This window comes from Leopardus geoffroyi, chromosome B3 (genome assembly GCF_018350155.1).
Source record: "Leopardus geoffroyi isolate Oge1 chromosome B3, O.geoffroyi_Oge1_pat1.0, whole genome shotgun sequence".
Lineage (NCBI taxonomy): Eukaryota > Metazoa > Chordata > Mammalia > Carnivora > Felidae > Leopardus > Leopardus geoffroyi.
In genome coordinates, this window is record NC_059337.1 from 86,109,917 (window position 1) to 86,129,100 (window position 19,184).

Genomic DNA, 19,184 nt, shown 5'->3' on the forward strand with positions numbered 1-19,184 from the left:
CCTTGAGCCTTAAAGTTATAATCATATCATAAAGGTAGAAGACTAATTATTCCTTTCTTGGGTTGAACATCTTTAAAGACTAAGTAGAGGGGAAACAGGCTTTTGCAATTCACTTAAGCCTTAGTTTCATATTTGGGGGTGAGAATGATTATGTTCATATGTAATGTAGATAAAAATGAGGAGGAAAACCTGTGCCCCATCCACACATCAGAGGCAAATCCTATAGACCTCAAGGGAAGGAAAACATAACCCGTTAGCCAAATAATAACTTTGAAGTAGATTTCAAAGTGGAGAGAAAAACTGGGAAACAATTCATACAAGATTTTGCTCCTGGGGAGAAATTCACATTTTCCAGGCTTGCAGAGAGCATGCCAACCAAACACCACTGGGCTAAGCACAACTGATAGGGGACTTCTAATTCTTACAAATCTACAGATTAAAAAACAACGCGCCCAGTTAGAGAGGAGAAAGGTCCTATAAGGACAACAAGCTGTAAAGTCACACTTCTGGCAAGACTGGATATGCAAACCATCTCCGATAGAGAAATCCTCAGGCAAGCCTTGTCCTTAGCCAAAGAGACTACAAACCAGAACAACACTTTGCTTGGGTTTAGTTTGAAGGACAGGGGGATATTTGGGTCTATCCCGATTTTATTTGAACATGTTTTTACACCCACTGAACCAAACCAGAGCATGACAAAGCTGTGATTACTTTGCTCCCCACAGAAGGTCAAGCATATTTAAATTAGAGACCGGTTTTCTTTATTCACTGTGAATTTTAAGATGCTGGCCAAGATTCTGGTATTGGAATTGGAGGAAGTGTGGCAGGGATTATAGTCTTTGACTGATATGGTGGTAATTTAAAAAGTGGAGGCAAGACAAGCACACCTATTGAAATACTTTACACAGAAGCTGGAAGGATATGAGGGAAATATCAGGAACCAAATGAACCACAGTTTCTTTGTATTTTTAGAATAGTTTATGGCTAAACTGAGTGGGAAGGCGCATTTTATAGGTAACATACTTTTGACTGGCTAGAGAATCAAGCCTAGACCACAGAAGGGAGAACCCAGGCAGCTGGAGCCAGCAAGTCACCTGCCAGTCCTGGCAATTCTCATGGGAATTGCACTTGGGGCTCCAAGAACCTAAAAAACACAGCCTCTTCTCTCAGCCAGTGCTGCCTTTGGACTCCAGCCAGAGGGGCCCCCCATTCTGGCCCCTTACCAGCTCTGCCCTCCCCACAGGACCAACGGGGATATCTGCCTACTTCCCACTGCCTCTTTCTAGGCCTTGCTGTGTGTATGCTGAGACTACATTAAGATTAATGTTGACTACTGTTGCCCTAGTCTGTCTTCCGCTGCAGGAACCTCTCTCAGCTACAGCAACTTCTTGGGAAACTTTCATTTTTAAGGGACCATGCTGACTCACCTCCTCTGGATGACGAAATAGGAAAATCCACAATTACTGTGTAGGAATCTGCAGTGGTTCGTATCTACGACATGAGGGTAGCATGGCGGAACGGCAGGCCGGCTGCCGAAGAGACCGACACTGCCGGCCGGAACAACAAGCGTTAATCTACCTGCAAAATAAGCCTCTGAGGAGCCTGCTCTGCTCTCCTTAAAGGTGTTGTCAAGCCATTTGGCCATTCTGCCTGCAGCCCCTCCATTGAGCGTTCTACCACAACTGGTAGTTATAATTACCTGCAAAGGCCAAAAATGAGCTTAGTTCACAACCTCCACGTGAGATGATCAGGAAGGCTTGATCAAGAATTTTGTGAAACTATTCCAGAGGAAGAATATCTTGATCATGGTGGAATTCTTTCCAAAGTGCCTTCACATGTTTTTAGTGTCAGTCTCTAACTTCTGCTGCTATAGCTACTTATTCACAGCAAGCCGGTAGCCGGTTTCTACTGTTTATGATAGGAGACCTGCATCTGCGTTTGAAGACCTTGTCAAAAGGCCCTGTAACTAGGCGGCCAGCCCTTAAGCCTTGATGAAGAATTTCTATTGGCAGCTGAGGATGGCCTAAGGTGGGCTGAGGGAGAAAACGAACCATCGCTCAGTAAGCTGTTTACGTGCCCACAACTGGAGCCACCTGTGACCACCCAGTATTAATTGCGGTACTAGCTCAAGATAAATGTCTTTATGCAAACTTAAGCATTTATAAGATCAACTTGCATCTTGAAATAGTTGTTACTGGTTGACTGCCTACCGTGTACCAGGTTCTGTGTTAAGATCTTTGCATATATTATCACATTTAAGTTCTCATAAAAACACGTAACAACAGCTAACACTTATTTAATCATCACTCTATGACAGACTGTATAGACAGCTTTGCATACACATCTCAACCCTGATTATACCATTTAATGTGGCTGTTGCTATTATTCTTCTCTAACAAAACAGGAAACTGGGCTATAGTCAGAGTGGGAAACATGAACTTGTCACATAGTAACTGAGACGGCCCTCCAGAGCTTGTGCTTCTAGCCACTTCACAGAGATGCCTCTCTGTCAGATGGTTGGACTGGTTGCCATCACTTTACCATTCGGCATGTAACTTTTCTCAAGGCCCCAATGTTAGGAAATGGTAAAGAGCATGATGGGTGCATCTCTCTCAAACCCTGGGCCTGCTTTGCCAGGGTTTCCTGGCAATTGCTTTCCTGTTCTAGACAGTTCTGTTTATATATGTTCTTCAATAGTCTGTATGTAAGGTTTAAAAATTTTAAAGAAATTATACAGCAGGGGAAAATGAGGGTTTCTTCTACTGTCAATGAAGCAATGGAAACTGAATTATGCAATATTGAGCCTTAAGATGAGCCAGCAAATCATTCCTACCTAAATCAGCTGAGAACCTTCTCCCTAAAGGGAGGCTTGGTCCTGATAGAGCCACAGAACACTTCTTTTGGATTACATACTTTTTTTATACTGTTCTGTATTTTCTAAATTTTCTACAATGAGAGTGTTACTTTTTAAACTAAATGGTCACAGGTAATGCTGAATACATTCTCATGTTAAACATTCCACACAAAGCCCTTCCCTTAAACTCTCACCTTCCACTCCTCTATTCTAGACCTCCTTTCTAGAGGTAATCATAATTTATAAGTTTGTATGAATTCCTTTGCATGACGGACTGCACTGTCCTATAAAGAAATCACTACCCATACGTGGCTATTGAACACTTGAAATGCCCTAGTTCAAATTGAAATGTACTTGTAAGCATAAAATACACATGAAATTTAAAGACCAAATATGAAAAAGAGTATAAAATAACCTCATATAATTTTTACACTGATCACATGTTGAAATGACAGTATTTTAGATGCACTGAGTTAAATAAATCAAAATAAATAAAGTGTAGTATTAAATTAATGTCATGTTTCTTTTGATCTTTTTAAATATAGGTACTAGAAAATGTGGCTTAAATTATATTTTTATTGGCCAGAACTGCTCTGGAGTCTAGATCACTTTTAGTATGTTTACATACTTACATATAGAAATATATAGTTTTTGTATGCATTACTTTCACACTTGGACTAAAAATTTTTTTCTTAAAAGAGTATAATCTTGAAATGCATTGAGCATTAAATTAATTCCTTTTTCCCTTCCCTTCTCTTCCCCACCCTACCCACCACCTCCAACACACATACTTCTTGACAACCAAAAAAGCCTCAGAGTGAAGAAAGCAATAATTACTCTTGACCATACAAATGCTGAAGTGGGAACACCTGATAACTGGATTAAGCCAACCCAGGCACAGAGTAACAAAAGGGTATCTCCTTTTTGGATAAAAGAAAGTGCTAGTCAATGGAGGAAGGCTTTAGAGTTAGTGGGTCCCAGACAAAAGACATAGGAAATAGCTACATTTGCCAAAAATGACCAGTAGTTATTTTTAAATAACTAGATCCAAATTTGTTATTCTTGTCATCTATTCCTCTCAGATTTTTTTTTCCAGAAAGTGTAGTTCCATTACTTTATGTTGGGTGACTATGTACTACTAACTACTTTTCCATTTGATCAATGTTGTCTATAAAGCACCACCTCAGTTCAGCTACTGATAGTTGCTGGAAATAAATGCTGACATATGTGACCACCTCTGACTTGTTGAAGGCTATAAGGTACCTAAAATTTTTGTTTGGTCTAAGCAAATATCTAAAAGTGAATCTAGTTCAGAAGATTCTGCAAGGAAATGACCCCAAACAGGTGTCTGTTCTCCCCCACTTAAAAATGCCTGCCTGCATACACATAAACAATTTATACACACCACACTGTTCTAAGTGAACTGGGAACACGTTCACATGCAGCATTCTTGTGTTAGGCTGGAAGGGTGTTTACCATGTTTTAGCAAGGCCTTAGCACATGCAACACATTAGCAATTATTACTTGGCCTCAGTGTAGAACCTCCTTGAGGGCAGAGGAGAGAAAAAGAACATTAGGCATGAGCAGAGGTGCTGTGATAACTCATTATTTTCATTCCCATGAGTGCTCCTTGGTGCTCTGTCCCATTTGCGTCCCTCTGGTTACGTGCTACCTTGATAAAGGACGGTAGTTGAATACCTGTTTTCCTTTGCCCCCCTCTTGCTGCCCTGACAAACTTCCCAATGACTAAAATGAGGCCATCCAGGGGAGGAGCTCCAAAATTTTCTTCTAGTTGGTAATTCTGCTTGTCTAACAAATCAAAATTTCCTTGAACAGATTTCATGGGGGCTGCTCCATTTCGATAGGGCATTGGAAAAGCGTTTCTTCTCTTTTCTTCCTATTCCTTATCACCTTTTTCCTTCATTCAAGGAAATAGAAAACAAAACAGAAACAAAGACCAGGGCAATATAACAATTGTCAATCTTTTCCAAAGTGCTCTATATATCACTTTAATTAAGGCAACTTTTTGAAATTAAAAAAAAAAATCACCCTTAATTAGGATTGACTTCATCTGAGTGGAGAGCATCTGCTGAAGCAGCCCAACCCTGTCCCCCTTGGGTCTTGGCAGCTACAGGTGAGCTGGGCCCCCTTCTCCTTTCCCACACCCCTGCTTAAGAAGTTGCCAGGGAGCTCTCAGGCAGTATCAGCAGGCAGGAAGCAGGGTGGGAGTGAGGGGGGTCTCCACCCATTAGCAGCTGCTTAAGTAGTAGGCAGGGGAACTATTCTACAGAGAACTTCAGGTCAGCAGATACTCCAAGGCAATTTACACCACATGCTACCCAGTTGTGGAATTAAATTAAAATGCTGAGGAAGGACCTGGAATGCCAATCTCCTTTTCTCCCTACCTTGTGCTTGGCACCCGAAAGAATAAAACAGGAACAGTTGGACTTGGGGGTTTTAAGGGAATTATTAGGCAACTGGGAGGAAGTGAAGGCAGCATACACCAAGGGAAGCTGTCTTCATGGAACATCATGTACCAGTGATTAAATGTCAGGACCCATCATTGTCCAAGGGGTGACGTCTATACAGGTTTAGTAACTTGCTCATTCCAATTAAACCAAAAGACAAGCTTGACAGATTATCAGAATCTTTGGGGGAAGGAGGTGGGTGGAGTGGAGAAAGGAGTGAGGTAATTTTAAAAAATGACTTCATAATTTTTTTTAAAAGGCACAATATTCTCACCTCAGTGATGTTTGCTTCAATCTTTTCCAGTATAATATGAAATAGAAGTTTTGCCAAAAGTAGGGAAAACATTTCCAAATAAGTCACTATAGATTACATTACAAATCTAAAATAAAAACAGGTAAACATGTGTTTGCCCATCAGACTTTAGTATATTTTTGTTAACACTTTCCTTGTGGAAGAAATTTGACTTTTTCTTACGCTACTTCCTTAACAATAATTTGCTACAGCTTTAACAAGTAAGAGCTGGGCTCATAATTATATATATATACATACACACCCACTATATATAAAACAATTTTTTATGTTCCCTCACCAATAGGAAAACATTAAGTGATTACCTCTGTAAATTTGTTCCGATTCGCTTGCAAGCCAACCTTTACTACCTCAAAAGGGTTAACCACGATAGCTTCTGTTAGTCCAGATCCTAATCCAGCAATGGCGAATGTCTATAAAAAATGAAATCAATCAATATTTTAAAACAAGTTATGTGTACTAGGTTAAACATCCTACTCGCTACACTCTGCAGCTGAATGTTATGTTGAGAATGAAGAAACTTACATAAATGCACCATACACCATTACTAAACAGCTTTAGTTCTTGATTAGATGCTGACAATTCATGAAGAAGAAATTACAGAAGCCACAAACCACATCCTAACAATTCAAAATAAAATGTCAAAGCCCCATCAACAACGACTTTTTCCTTAATGAAAAGAAAGGTTGTTTTAGTGATTTAAGGTGGATACTAAAACATCTGCACATGTAACAATTAAAAGAGAGTTTGGCCTGTAAAAGGAGAGCTTCATTTTTAAAACAGCTAACTTAAATCCTTATTGAGCATCTAAAAAAATTCAAGGAGCAGAATCAAAAATAAAATGTTTATAAGAAGCTGAGTTTCAGGTGACCAAACACTGCAGCTGAAAACATTTAAATGTATAGCCCTGTTGTTAGAGTCACTATTCTAGATAATTAACAAAAAAATTTTATTCATCCTTTCCCTATTTAAAAAAACAGACAACCGCCCTATTCTTCTAGCCATAGAAGCTGAGGAATAAAAGCTGAGATCAGAAATGGCTAGGTTGTTCTGAAGGCTCAGCTAAAATCTAGAACATCAAAGGATGATGTCAGGTTCTTACTTGCTCTCAATTAAGAATTTCTGCAAGAAATTAAAAAAGAACAACTTTCTAGAATTTTCCTCAAAGTAAAATGCTTAAGGGTTTTTCAGAAAATCTGTATTGAAAATAACCAGAACAGGGGCACCTGGGTGGCTCATTCCATTGAACATCCGACTTCAGCTCAGGTCATGATCTCACGGCTCTGAGTTCGAGCCCTGCAACTGGCTCTGTGCTGACAGCTCAGTGCCTGGAGCCTGCTTCTCATTCTGTGTCTCCCTCTCTGTCTGCCCCTCCCCCGCTCATGTTTTGTCTCTCTCAAAAATAAAATGTTTAAAAAAATTTTTAAAAAGTTAACCAGAACAATTAACACACACACACACACACACACACACTCCAGAAAAACAAAATGAAATAAAGCCTCAAATCTCCAAAACAGATGCTGAAAAAAAAATCCTTTAGCGCTGAAGCTCTAATTCCAGAAGAGGTGACAGTATATACAACCAAAAGAAGAAAAAAGCCAATGAAGAGCAAAGAACACATAACTCTTACCAGGGGTTTCTAATTTCTTCAAATACGAGACCAAAAGAGAAAAGAGACAGGAATATTTCATAACCTTGGAAGAAAAGGCAAGATAGAACAAGGGAGCATCCAGAGCTAGGAGGTCTGAGTTTAGGTCCTGGTCGTGCCACTGATTGGATGTATGACCACAGCTGCCATGTACAGTAGTTTGTGCACAGAAAAAGGTGTGTGTGTGTGTGTGTGTGTGTGTGTGTGCACGTCTGAAATCCAGCCTGCATCCCACTTGCCAAGCCGGACCTCTGGAGAGGTATCAGGAGAAAGGGCGCCTTTTCACAACTCACACAAAGGTAACATGTGCTAGCGGCAGCTCTGTGTCTAAATCACTGAACCTTTCATAAGCCATGGTTTTCTCATCTGTAAAATGGGGACAATGCTATCTAATCTCCCTAACTCATAAGGGAATTACGAGGATCAAAACAATGTGTGAAGCCCTTTGTAAAGTGCTATACAAAAGCCATTGTTCCTGTTGCACATAAAAATGAAGAGGAAGAATGGGATAGCATACAGATTCAAGGAGAGAGGGAATAATTAATGTTTTCCTTTCATGCCCCTTCATTACGGTTTTAAACATATTTGTATAGGGTAACAGACCAAATATTTTATTCATTTATCTCAGATTTTCATCATGGAAGCCAAAACGTGTGTGTGTGTGTGTGTGTGTGACACACACACACACACACACACACACACACACAAATACTAGTCCCAAACTCTTCTGACTAGGAAAGCTAAAATCCAGATGTTCAGGTTTTTATTACTTACTATATGCAACCTTCCAAGTAATTCACTTTTTTGCTCTTCTATAAAACTCAGCTACATTTGCTGTCAGGACTAGTGTTCAGCAGTCCCTTGTCAAAAGAATTGATCAGCTATCAGCAGATCATGTTACTTAGATTATTCCAGAGACCAGTGGTAATAGTTGGGTTCCCAGCCCCCTAGGCTTTTCATGTGAGAGAACCAGGGGACATTTAAGCGCTGTTTAAGTGTCTAGCTATATCAAAAAGAAGCTGGAATAAATGAGTTCAAGGAAAGAGAAAAACTGCCTACAGTTTGCATGCATTCAGTTATAGTAGCTCGAGTGGCCAAATGCTTTTCTGTTTTAATTCTCAAGAGTGGAGAGAACTGCCGTCCCTCACATGGTACCAATGCTCGACACTGGAACAGCCAGCTGGCCCTCTGGAGACCACATTTTATTGTCTTTTGCTAGGAAGTTTTTAATCCTCTCTTTACCAAGATGTTTTCAAAGTTCAGAGTGACATTAAGAGACGACAGCAAGGCATTAAAAAAAATCTTAGCTAATATTAGGACTCATTCTGCCACTTCCTCCATTCAAGGTTACTTCACAGCCAACTTGTCTAGGCAGGAGGCTGGACAAGAAGTCTCCTAACAGGATCCTTCCTAGAAAAGAGGCATGTATGGTTTTAAAAACAACAGATACTTCTTCTTGGACAGTTTATTTGGCAGAGTAAATATTCTGAAGTGAACCTTTACAAGTTAAGTAACTGAAAAGTTGAAGCTCAGAACACTGCCTCTCTGGTTGAGTTTTGAGGTACATTTGAGAAGATAAACTGGGGGATTTTTCCAGGGGCTGGAAGGTACACTGTCAGTTAGAGGACCAATGCATATGTTGTTTTGCTTTGTTTTCCAGATTTGGTGGGAGAAAAAAAAATAGTGCATTTTCTCTCTCTTGGGCTCTTGTTGCACACATACTTGTAAAACCCATTTGGTCAATATAATCTGTCTTGTGAAAAGCAGCAAAGTCACCAAGAAGGAGAGGAGTGGCATGGAGAAACGTTCAAATCACCAAACGATTTTCTTGTAATAGCTGAGATGTGTCACTGTTTTTTTTAAGTTTATTTATTTATTTTGAGAGAGAAAGAGAGAGTGGGGGTGGGTTGGGCAGAGAGAGAATCCCAAGCAGGCTCCATGCTGTCAGCACAGCCCAACTTGGGGCTTGATCCCACGAACCATGAGATCATGACCTGAGTTGAAACAGAGTCGGAGGCTTAATCGACTGAGCCACCCAGGCACCCCAACTGAGATGTGTCATTGTAACATCACTGTTCTCAACTACAAAAGGCCCTTCTGCATCTGACTACAGGGTGACTTGAAGTCCTATATTTATTTACTACAGCTTGAGCAAAAGCTGGAAAAGTGACCTGTTAGGAAATGTTTTAGGCATACTGACTTTTGCACAAATAGATACGTTCAGCATGTAGGTAAACATATGCATGTTTTGGCTTTAACAGAATCTTTGACAAATGTACTCTTTATTTTATATTCTTGACCATATCTCATATGAGTCCTTCCACACATATCATTGTTGTCATAAATTCATCACCGGGAACTATAAAATAGCCAAATTGTGAGTTATTAGGAAGATGGCTTTCAACAAGTAGCTGAACATTGAATAACTCGAATTCATATTTTAGTAGCTGGGCTTGGGGAATCAAAGGGGTTTTTGTTTCCAGATTTTCCTTTATGAAATAACTCACACACTTAAGTATAATAAATACTCTCACTTACCAATGCTGGTGACAGTGACACATATCCTAGCAATTTCTTGTACTGCTCGAAGGTGAAAAACTGTGAAATAAAACCAAACCCAGAGATTTATAACAATTTCCTGCAACAAACCCTTTAATTGACTCAAATTTCTTTAGTCAATCATTATATTAACCAGCATTTTAGAAAATGATAAACCATTGAACATAGTTTTTAATCTGGTCTCGGGTAGTTACTATTGAATCTTACTTTACCATTGGCATTTTCAAATGCAACTATAATAACCTACAGAAGAGCTGATGGAATCCTTTATAGCAGTAAATGAAGCATACAGCTTCCATTTACCATGACCATTTTCAGTTTCCCCAGACATCAATAGACTTCTTTTTTATGGCAGTGATTCAAAATTATAGGCATAGAGACCTGAAATCTCTGGTCTCCTATGTTTTCTCTCTGAACTGCTTTCCCAGTGAATGCCCAATTTTCTAGCCCACTTGTAAAAGACATCCACTTCTCATCTTTAACTTGAATTTATATTGCTGTGTATCTCTCTTGTTTCATGGAATGTCAAACACTCACTGATGACGAAGACAGCATGGTAAAACAGAGAAAGACCTAACGAGGTCAGCTTGTCCATCCTGACTTAAAGCAAGACTGTCTTCAACGTGAATAAAGAAAGAGTGCTGTTTATTCCTTCCTTTAAAATTTGATGATGATGAAGATTTTGTATATTCCTTCATTAGGTAACATGTAATAGAATTTTCTCTGCAAATAAATTTCTATGGAGGCAAATCTAATCAGACTTCATACAATGTTCCCCAATACATTTCTCTCCTCTCTTTCTATACTCTGCATTTTGGGCAACGACTCTGCTTGATCATGATGTTTTGCTCCTGGGTGCTCTTTTAGGTAGCTGCCTATGTCACTGATAGGGCACAAGCTTAGGTCCTGCTAGGGTCTGATTTTTAAGACCCCAGAAATGGCATGGTCTCAAGTGTCTTCTACTCTATACTTTATAATCCAATAAAATGGGGGAAGGAAAAAAAGTGGAATTGGGGGTTAAATAATACTCTGTTGTTAGAAGGAGGTAGTTCCATGTAGACATGGCTCCATGAGTCGTTGGGTAGACCTAAAATCATTTTATCACTGGATAGATTTTGATCCTTTTAAAGACTCAGGAATGACTTTTGTGTCATGCTTCTATAGCTCAACTATGGATGTAGACTTTTGGAAGGAAAAGTTATTGTCTTAGGCTTTAAAGATAAGTTTTTTCCTTCGTTTTTTAATGGTCATTATCATCACTATTCTTTGACAGTCACCTTGCTGGGGTTTGAGGGGAGCAGTCCTGGGACTGAAACCTGCCTATGCTACTTAGCTGTGAAAGCATGGGCAAGTCACCTGACCTTTCTAGCCTTGGAGAACACAAAACTTACCTTCTAGAGTATTCCTTAAATAATAGAATTTAAGCGGCGCCTGGGTGGTGCAGTTGGTTAAACATCTGACTCTTGATCTTGACTCAGGTCATGATCTCGCGGTTTGTGAGTTCAGAGCCTGCTTGGGATTCTGTCTCTCCTGCTGTTTGCCCCTCCCCCACTTGTTCTCTCTCTCTCTCTCTTTTTCAAAATAAATAAATAAAATTAAAAAAAAATAACAGAATTTAAGTAAGGTTTTATGACATGCCTGACATGAAGAGGACTTTCAGAATATCCTAGTTTTTATTCTCTTTCTTTACTTTGACTAATAAAGAAGCCACAGATCCTTAGTATCCTTAGTTATTTGTATCATCTATGATAGCCAGCTGTGGTCCAGAAAACATGCTAAGGCCTTTGCATGTGCTACTGCATCGAACCCATACAAACCCATCAGGCAACAGGGTAGAGTAAAACTATGATTCTCATTTTGTAGATACATGTCCTGCAGCTAGTGAGTGGAAGGACTGACACTCCCCTCCATAACTGCAAAGCCTGTGTATACTCTCAACCACAATACGTGCTCACTCATCGCTGAGCCGTGATTGTTGACAGTTTGGGATTCTCTGCCCTTGAGTTTTCTTGCTGTTGAGGTCTTGCCTTCCCTGACCCTAGAAACCCACAGTCCCTCAATGCAGAAGATTTCAAACTTTTCTGACCACAATCTAGGTAAAAAGTATTTATGTAACACTAACACACATACACGCACACACACACACACACGCACATGCATGCACGAATGCAGTATAAACTTATATTAAATGAAACAAAATATTGCTATAAAACAATGTTTACCCCTTCACTATGTGTAATGCACTATGTTTCTATTCTGTTTCATGAAAAAAAACTCTGGTCATGACCCATTAAATCTAGTAACCCACTAAGTTGATTTTAGGACTCATGTGTCATGGCCCACACATGGCCCACATTTGAAAACACTGAACATTGGGTTCAAGGAAGTTCTGGGATGGATGGACCTCACAAGAGGCCTCACTACCTGGTTCCCTTCCACTGTGAGGAGGCGGTTTTGATTTTTGTCTTCCTTCCTTCCTTCCTTCCTTCCTTCCTTCCTTCCTTCCTTCCTTCCTCTCTTTCTCTTTCTTTCTTTCTTTCTTTCTTTCTTTCTTTCTTTCTTTCTTTCTTTCTTTCTTTCTTTCTTTTTTTCTCTTTCTTTCCAATTTTCTGTTTTTATGAAGGATTAAGGACCATATTGGGATCTCAAGGGAGAAGTCTGGGGACATGGACTTGGCCTGTCACTGTAGCAATTCTCACAGGGAATCCCAAGTCTATGTTTCGGGGCTATTTTAGGCTCTTCATTTCCCCATCTCTAAAATTGTTTTTAAAAACCAAACTACTATTAATTAGCTGATTGGTGCTCATCAGACTTTTCTGGAAACTTTCAGTGAATGGCTAGGATGAAATGATTCTGGTTCCAGAGAATAAAGAAGCCCCATAGATCATAGTGATGAATTGTTAATGTACTGAATTCAAAAGTAATGAACAATATATTATCATATATTCTAACAAGTAGATAGTGCTTCAAATAAATAATACAGGATCTTAAGGAAGGAAAAGCTAAAATCTTTTAAAACAAAGTTTCAGTAATAGTAAAATTATGTAAATGTCATTACTACAGTCTGAAACCGATATTTACTAAAAAAACATTCATTCATTCAACAAATATTTACTGAATGTCTCCCATGTTCAAAGATTAGAAGATATTATGCCAGAACTGTATTCTTAGGAACTAGGAGATTAGCTATTGTTTTAATTCCTCTCTATACAACACTACTGCTTTATGGCTTTCATGATACTTCTCGGTAATTTCTCATTCACAACACTGATCAATGCATAGATGTGATAAAAGTATCCTATCATGTGAGATATGAGGTTACTCTCTAAGGATGCAATTAGGGGGGTCAACATGTAATAAAGTTACCTCCCCAAAGTCATACTGAGGTGTGAATAAAGAGTTTTGAAAACATTCATATCCAATCAAGTTTTTGGGAATTCTGAATATAAAATCTGGAATCCAAATGAATTATGTCATATATAACCTATGTACTGGAATCTAGAAGTTGATAGTCTCACCTAGGGAGAGGGGCACAAGCCATACAGTCTACGGAGAAGTGTCAGGTTGTGGTTTGGCAGGGGAGGTTGGTACCATTTGCCTGGGTGACACAGCCCTCCAGCACTTTTCCCTTTGCTTTATCTCATGCTCACTAAGCAGTCTGATGACTAACCTGACCTCCCAGGTATTCTGTTCAGGGATGCAGTTCAATTACATGCAAACAGTCTGATCCACTTGGATCTTGCTTTTAACTACCTAAGCAGTGCTCAGACTAGGGCTGATTATTCCCCGCTATTGAGGCAAACCCCTTCTGAGTACTCCTCTTAATGCCCCGCTATTGGGCAAACCCCTTCAGTTTGGCTGGTGGAAACAGGTACCATTCCCAGCCCTATGTGCTTGCCAAGCACTGTTCCCCCTAATGCTCTGTACACATCTTTCCCAAGCCTTGCTAGTTTTCTTACATGCATGTACTCATAGGTTCTCACCTGAGTATCTACAGTGTCCCTCTGCAGATCATAGGAGCTCTCTCTTTTTCTGGTACTCTGTCCTGTGAACTCTAGCTGCTTTGCCCTCTCCAGCCCGTCAGCTGCATCTCATCCCAGGGAGTACACTGGGCTCTCCTTACATCTCCCCTGCATGACCTAGGTCTGGCAAACCTCTCAAGGCGGTAAGTTGGGGCAAACCATAGAGCTCATCTCGTTTGTTTCCTGTGTCTCTGTCCTTCCTTGTCTGATGTCCAGTGTCTTGAAAATTGTGGTTTCATATATTTTGTTCATTTTTATTGTTGCTGTTTCAGGCAGGAGAGTAAAATCTGGTCTCTGTTACTCTATCTTGGCTGGAAATGGAAGTCTTGGTATTCCAGAGACTGAATAGTAGACATGGGAATTTTGGGGAATAGGACAGGAATGTCTCCTGTTATAAATCAATACACTTTTTGTTTCTCTCTCTATATGTTTCATTTGTGCATCTAACATTGACTGAGTTTCCAGTATGTGTAGACACCATGGCAGGTGTAGGGATCGTGGCGAACAGCCTTCACAATTTATATTCTTTCATGAGTCTGGTTAGTATTAGGCAATCCTTGAGAGTCTGTTCATGGAAAAACGGTGTTTCTAGACTTGTGAATCTCAAGACCAGACCCTGGAACTTGGAATGTGGTGCTTCCCATGTCCGAGGGACCAGCTGGTATCTTTCCGAGGTCTTTATTTCCTTCTGCTAACTGCAATACTAATTCTGTTTTAATTTGTGAAAGGGGGAAGTTTGATTTATTTAGCATCGATGAGTCTTCTTATTTTAATGATGAATCTCATTTCAAAGAATAAAGTACAGAAAACTTAACATTATTTCTGATTATAATAATGATTGTAATTGAAGTTTCAGTACCAAGGAATACACACATACATATATATTCACAGACCATATGTACATATACATATGTATGTGTGCATGCGTGTGTGGGTATATTTATATATATACATATATATGGTCTCTGAATATTTTTTTCTGAAGTGAACTTTGATGATATACAATGAAGCAGTTTATGATGTATGAAATCATTACAATCAGATGATCACTTTTCTCACAAATTCTAAGATAAATATCTATAAAACAAATGATTTCATGAATCGTATTGAAAAACTAGTGCTATCCATCTGGCAAAGATACACTTAACTCCAAGTTATACTTAAAAAGCCAATGCACTTACCATATGTCTCAATAATTTTAAGGTAAAGTTGACTTGAAACAAGATGTCTGGGACACATATACCATATCCAGTTGCCCAAAAGTTCATCTGTTAACCATTGTTCTGGCAAGGAGCATTGCTTTTTTTTTTTTTTTTAAGTAGAGACTAACTCAGTTTTGTAAAGCTCAACTTTTTTTTTTCTTACATAAAAGACTGTTCAACACTGATAAACTTTAATCCTCTTCAAATTTAAATTAAATTTGTCTCCAATATACAGTCTTAAGGAAAAATATTCCAGGAAAAAATTTAAGTATAATTTACTTCATTTATACTGTAAAACACTGAACAAATGAATATATTATTCCATGGAGACAAAGTGACTTTCCTTTTGAAAGGAACTCCGCTCTGTTTGTTTACTTGGGCAATCTTTTATCAAGTGAAGCCATTTCATAATTCAAGTCAGCCCTCTTGTGTACTTTGGTGAACTTCTTCCAGATTCTTTACTGTGATTCAGATCCTTATAATGAAATTTGTGTTGAAGTAATAATATAAGATCACAAAAAGTACGGCAACAAAGGGGATAAATTTATAGAGAAGTATGTTTTAAACCTTTGTTTTCTAAATTCTAGACTCGAATTAAATCCTATTAAATTACTATTTTGACATAACGTAAAAGTTTGGTGTCTGTGCATATCTGTTATTTTCTCCTAAATGTTAGCTTACCCTCTTAAGTTACTGAGTAAAAGTATATAAACTGTCCCTTGTTACCTTTCAGGAATATTGGGAACACATATTGAATAATGTATGTGAAAAAAGCTTTATGTCATTAGTTGGAAAGGAAGTCTTTCGGTCTAAGTGTATGTTATCCTTCTTATGGAAAGACAAAGCCATATTTGGTGATGTCACTGGTCTGGGAGAGGGGGCACTGCCAGCCAGAGTCACTGTGATCAGGAATTCTATCCGAGAGAACATATATCAAAGACTGATCAGATTTAGTTCTTTCTACCCTGGGGGTCCTGCCAGATCTCCATGTTCCCATCCAGATACTGAACCAGTAAGTAGTACATAAACCTCCATAGTTATGTGGTTAAAGGATGGAAATCGGCATAGTGGAAGTAATAATTTTGTAAAAACCAGAATAGAGAATTTTAACAGAGGAGACTGGGGTTGGGAGGCGGGGAGGAAATGAAGTTAGCATGCCAAATAAATGTGTTACGCGAGAATCATATACAAAGAAATATACTCTATTAGTTTGCTCTGTTCATAAAATGGAACTGGTTTAGGGAAAAAGGTTTTTCTACCACTCTTCCCTCCTCTCCCTCTCTCTCTAATAATTATTGCTCCCAAGGAAAATTTATGAATTGTTTTGAAAAAATGTCCAAGCTATTTTGTGCCCACTGTGGTTCAATTACATGAATTTCATTCACCACTGTAATTTTTGTATAATTTCCTCATCAGAAGGGAGTGCCTTTACCTGAAAAAAAAAATCCACAAACCAATATTTGAGAGAGTGACCACGCCTAATTATAATAAAAGTTATGTTATAATTTCCACATTAAAATTTTTACCATCTTATGTTCAGTTCATATTAATGACCCATAGTTTGTTGTGGGATGTTTTAGGGCTGAAGGTGTTACTGCAGTCTATTTTCCTTTGGTGGAAAGGTATACAGAGCTTACCTTCACTGCTCTTTTTGGTGTTTCAGCCAAGATGGGTGGCAGAATTCCCTTGTAAAAACCGAACAGCCTATTGGAGAAATAAAAGATTTTATGTAAAGGAACCAGGCGACAGGTAATTCTGCCTTTGTTTATGGACAAAACAACTAATCTTAAAGTATTCCCAATTATTCAATGTAGGACACCAATCATGAAGTCCTCTCTTGTTTTAATTCTAAAGTGCAGAGATTCTGAATTCTAAATTTTTTAGCACTATGAAATTCAGAAGAATAAATGATACTGAGACTGTAATCCCTAGGTACATTGCTAAACACAACAATGAGTTGTACCTTACAGCACTTGACCTTACTCACTGTAAGCAATCTTGAATTTTTTCCCTCAGTTGTATGGTAGGTAGCTGTCAACAATTGTGCATTTTCTCCCTTTTTACCAAATGAGGTTAGAGTTATACCTGAGACCTGAGCCCACTAGACCAGAAATTCCTGAGCTACCAAGGGACACAAATCCTTAATTTTAGCTTTACTAACACAAAGGAACTAACAAGCTCTATGGCCATGGAATCTGGGCTCCCAGCCTTGTCCTGAGTTAGTCATAATTTTTTAACTTCCTTGATGGAGATAGAAGGTCAGGGACATATGTTGCTGACAGAAGAAATGTCAAACTTGCTTGTTGACATGCAGTCTTAACAGTACCCGAGATGACACTGTTGTTGCCAATGTTGAGGGACTTGTCATATATTCAAATGTTTTTAGAAACAAACAAAAAAACAAAACCAAGAACGAGTGCCATATGCTTAATATAAGGTTCATAAAATGTCACCACTTATTTCATATTAGATTTTAAGATCCAAAATTTTCAATTTTGTCTGCCTGGAAAAAATTATATATGCCATACACTCATTTCTTTTTTTTTTTTTTCTGTTTTCTGTTTTCTTTTTAAGTAGGCTTCCTGCCCAACATGGGGCTTCAACTCATGACCCTAGGATCAAGAATCAGGTGCCCTACCGACTGAGCCAGCCGGGTACCTCTGCCATTTACTCACTTTAAACCTGAAATACATAAATAGAATATTCCTCATTCTTTTCTGAGATAATCAGTTTTATTTCTTTTTTAAAAAATATCTTTTAGGGGCGCCTGGGTGGCGCAGTCGGTTAAGCGTCCGACTTCAGCCAGGTCACGATCTCACAGTCCGTGAGTTCGAGCCCCGCGTCGGGCTCTGGGCTGATGGCTCAGAGCCTGGAGCCTGTTTCCGATTCTGTGTCTCCCTCTCTCTCTGCCCCTCCCCCGTTCATGCTCTGTTTCTCTCTGTCCCAAAAATAAATAAACGTTGAAAAAAAAAATTAAAAAAAAAAAAATCTTTTAATGTTTACTCAGTTTTGAGAGAGAGAGAGAGAGAGAGAGAGAGAGAGAGAGAATGAGCGGCAGAGGGGCAGAGAGAGAGGGAGACACAGAATCTGAAGCAGGCTCCAGGCTCCAGGCTGTCAGGGCAGAGCCAGAGGTGGGACTTGAACCTACAAAATCATGACCTGAGGTGAAGTTGGAGGCTTAACTGACTGAGCCGCCCAGGTGCCCTGATAATCAGTCTTCTTGATGAACCCATATATGAGTACAGAAAAGGGCAGGACTCAAGTGTGTGCATTTTAGGATGTCCATTTAACATGGATCTGGAGCTTCTCTGACCCTTCAAGCTTCACTGCAACTTTCTCTCTCTCTTTTTTTTTTTCATTTTTTTAAAAATGTTTTATTTATTTTTGAGACAGAGAGAGACAGAGTGTGAGCAGGGGAGGGGCAGAGAGAAAGCGAGACACAGAATCCGAAGCAGGCTCCAGGCTCCGAGCTGTCAGCACAGAGCCCGACGCGGGGCTCGAACTCACAAACTGCAAGATCATGACCTAAGCCGCAGTTGGACACTTAACCTACTGAGCCACCCAGGCGACCCTCTTTTTTTTTTTTTTTTAAGTTTCTTTGAGAGACACAGAGACAGTGCAAGTGGGGGAGGGGCAGAGAGAGAGGGAGAGAGAGAGAATCCCAAGCAGGCTCTGTGCTGCCAGTGTAGAGCCCCACTTGGGGCTCAAATACCCAAAACCGTGAGATCATGACCTGAAAGGAAAAACAAGAGTCTGACACTTAACCAACTGAACCACCCAGGCATCCCTCACTCCAACATTCTTACATTGGGTTCTGCTTCTAGCTGTGCTTCTGGAATAAGAAAGTTAAGAAATTATTTAGCCTAATCCACTTTGCCACCCAAAGTAATGTGGTGAACTCTTGCTCTTCCTTGATTCACTGGCTTATAGAGCATACTTCAATTAGGAAAGCAAAGGGCTTGTTTTACAGCTTCTAATTGATAGCTCCTTGAGAGCTGAGTGTGCATTAGTGTGCTTACCCCCAGAGTGATGTGTATATGTAACCAGGACACAAATGTTTGTTAAGCATATGGATTTCATAAAGAGGAAGAAAGGAATCAAATGATCCCCTGATATGGGCT

The 19,184-nt window shown here is 39.3% G+C and overlaps 1 protein-coding gene across 4 annotated transcripts in view; it reads right to left on the reverse strand.

Moving 5' to 3' along the window:
* Positions 1 to 19,184, reverse strand: part of SLC25A21 (solute carrier family 25 member 21) — a 482,637-nt gene that overhangs the window by 39,075 nt on the left and 424,378 nt on the right. For 3 of the 4 annotated variants that reach the window (XM_045450741.1, XM_045450740.1, XM_045450743.1), the window contains 3 exons: positions 16,701 to 16,767; positions 9,819 to 9,878; positions 5,938 to 6,045 (listed from right to left, as the gene is read on the reverse strand). In XM_045450741.1, coding sequence (XP_045306697.1) covers positions 5,938 to 6,045; positions 9,819 to 9,878; positions 16,701 to 16,767 — 235 coding nt within the window. The remainder of the gene's footprint in view (positions 1 to 5,937; positions 6,046 to 9,818; positions 9,879 to 16,700; positions 16,768 to 19,184) is intronic. The other variant, XM_045450742.1, reaches the window with a different exon arrangement.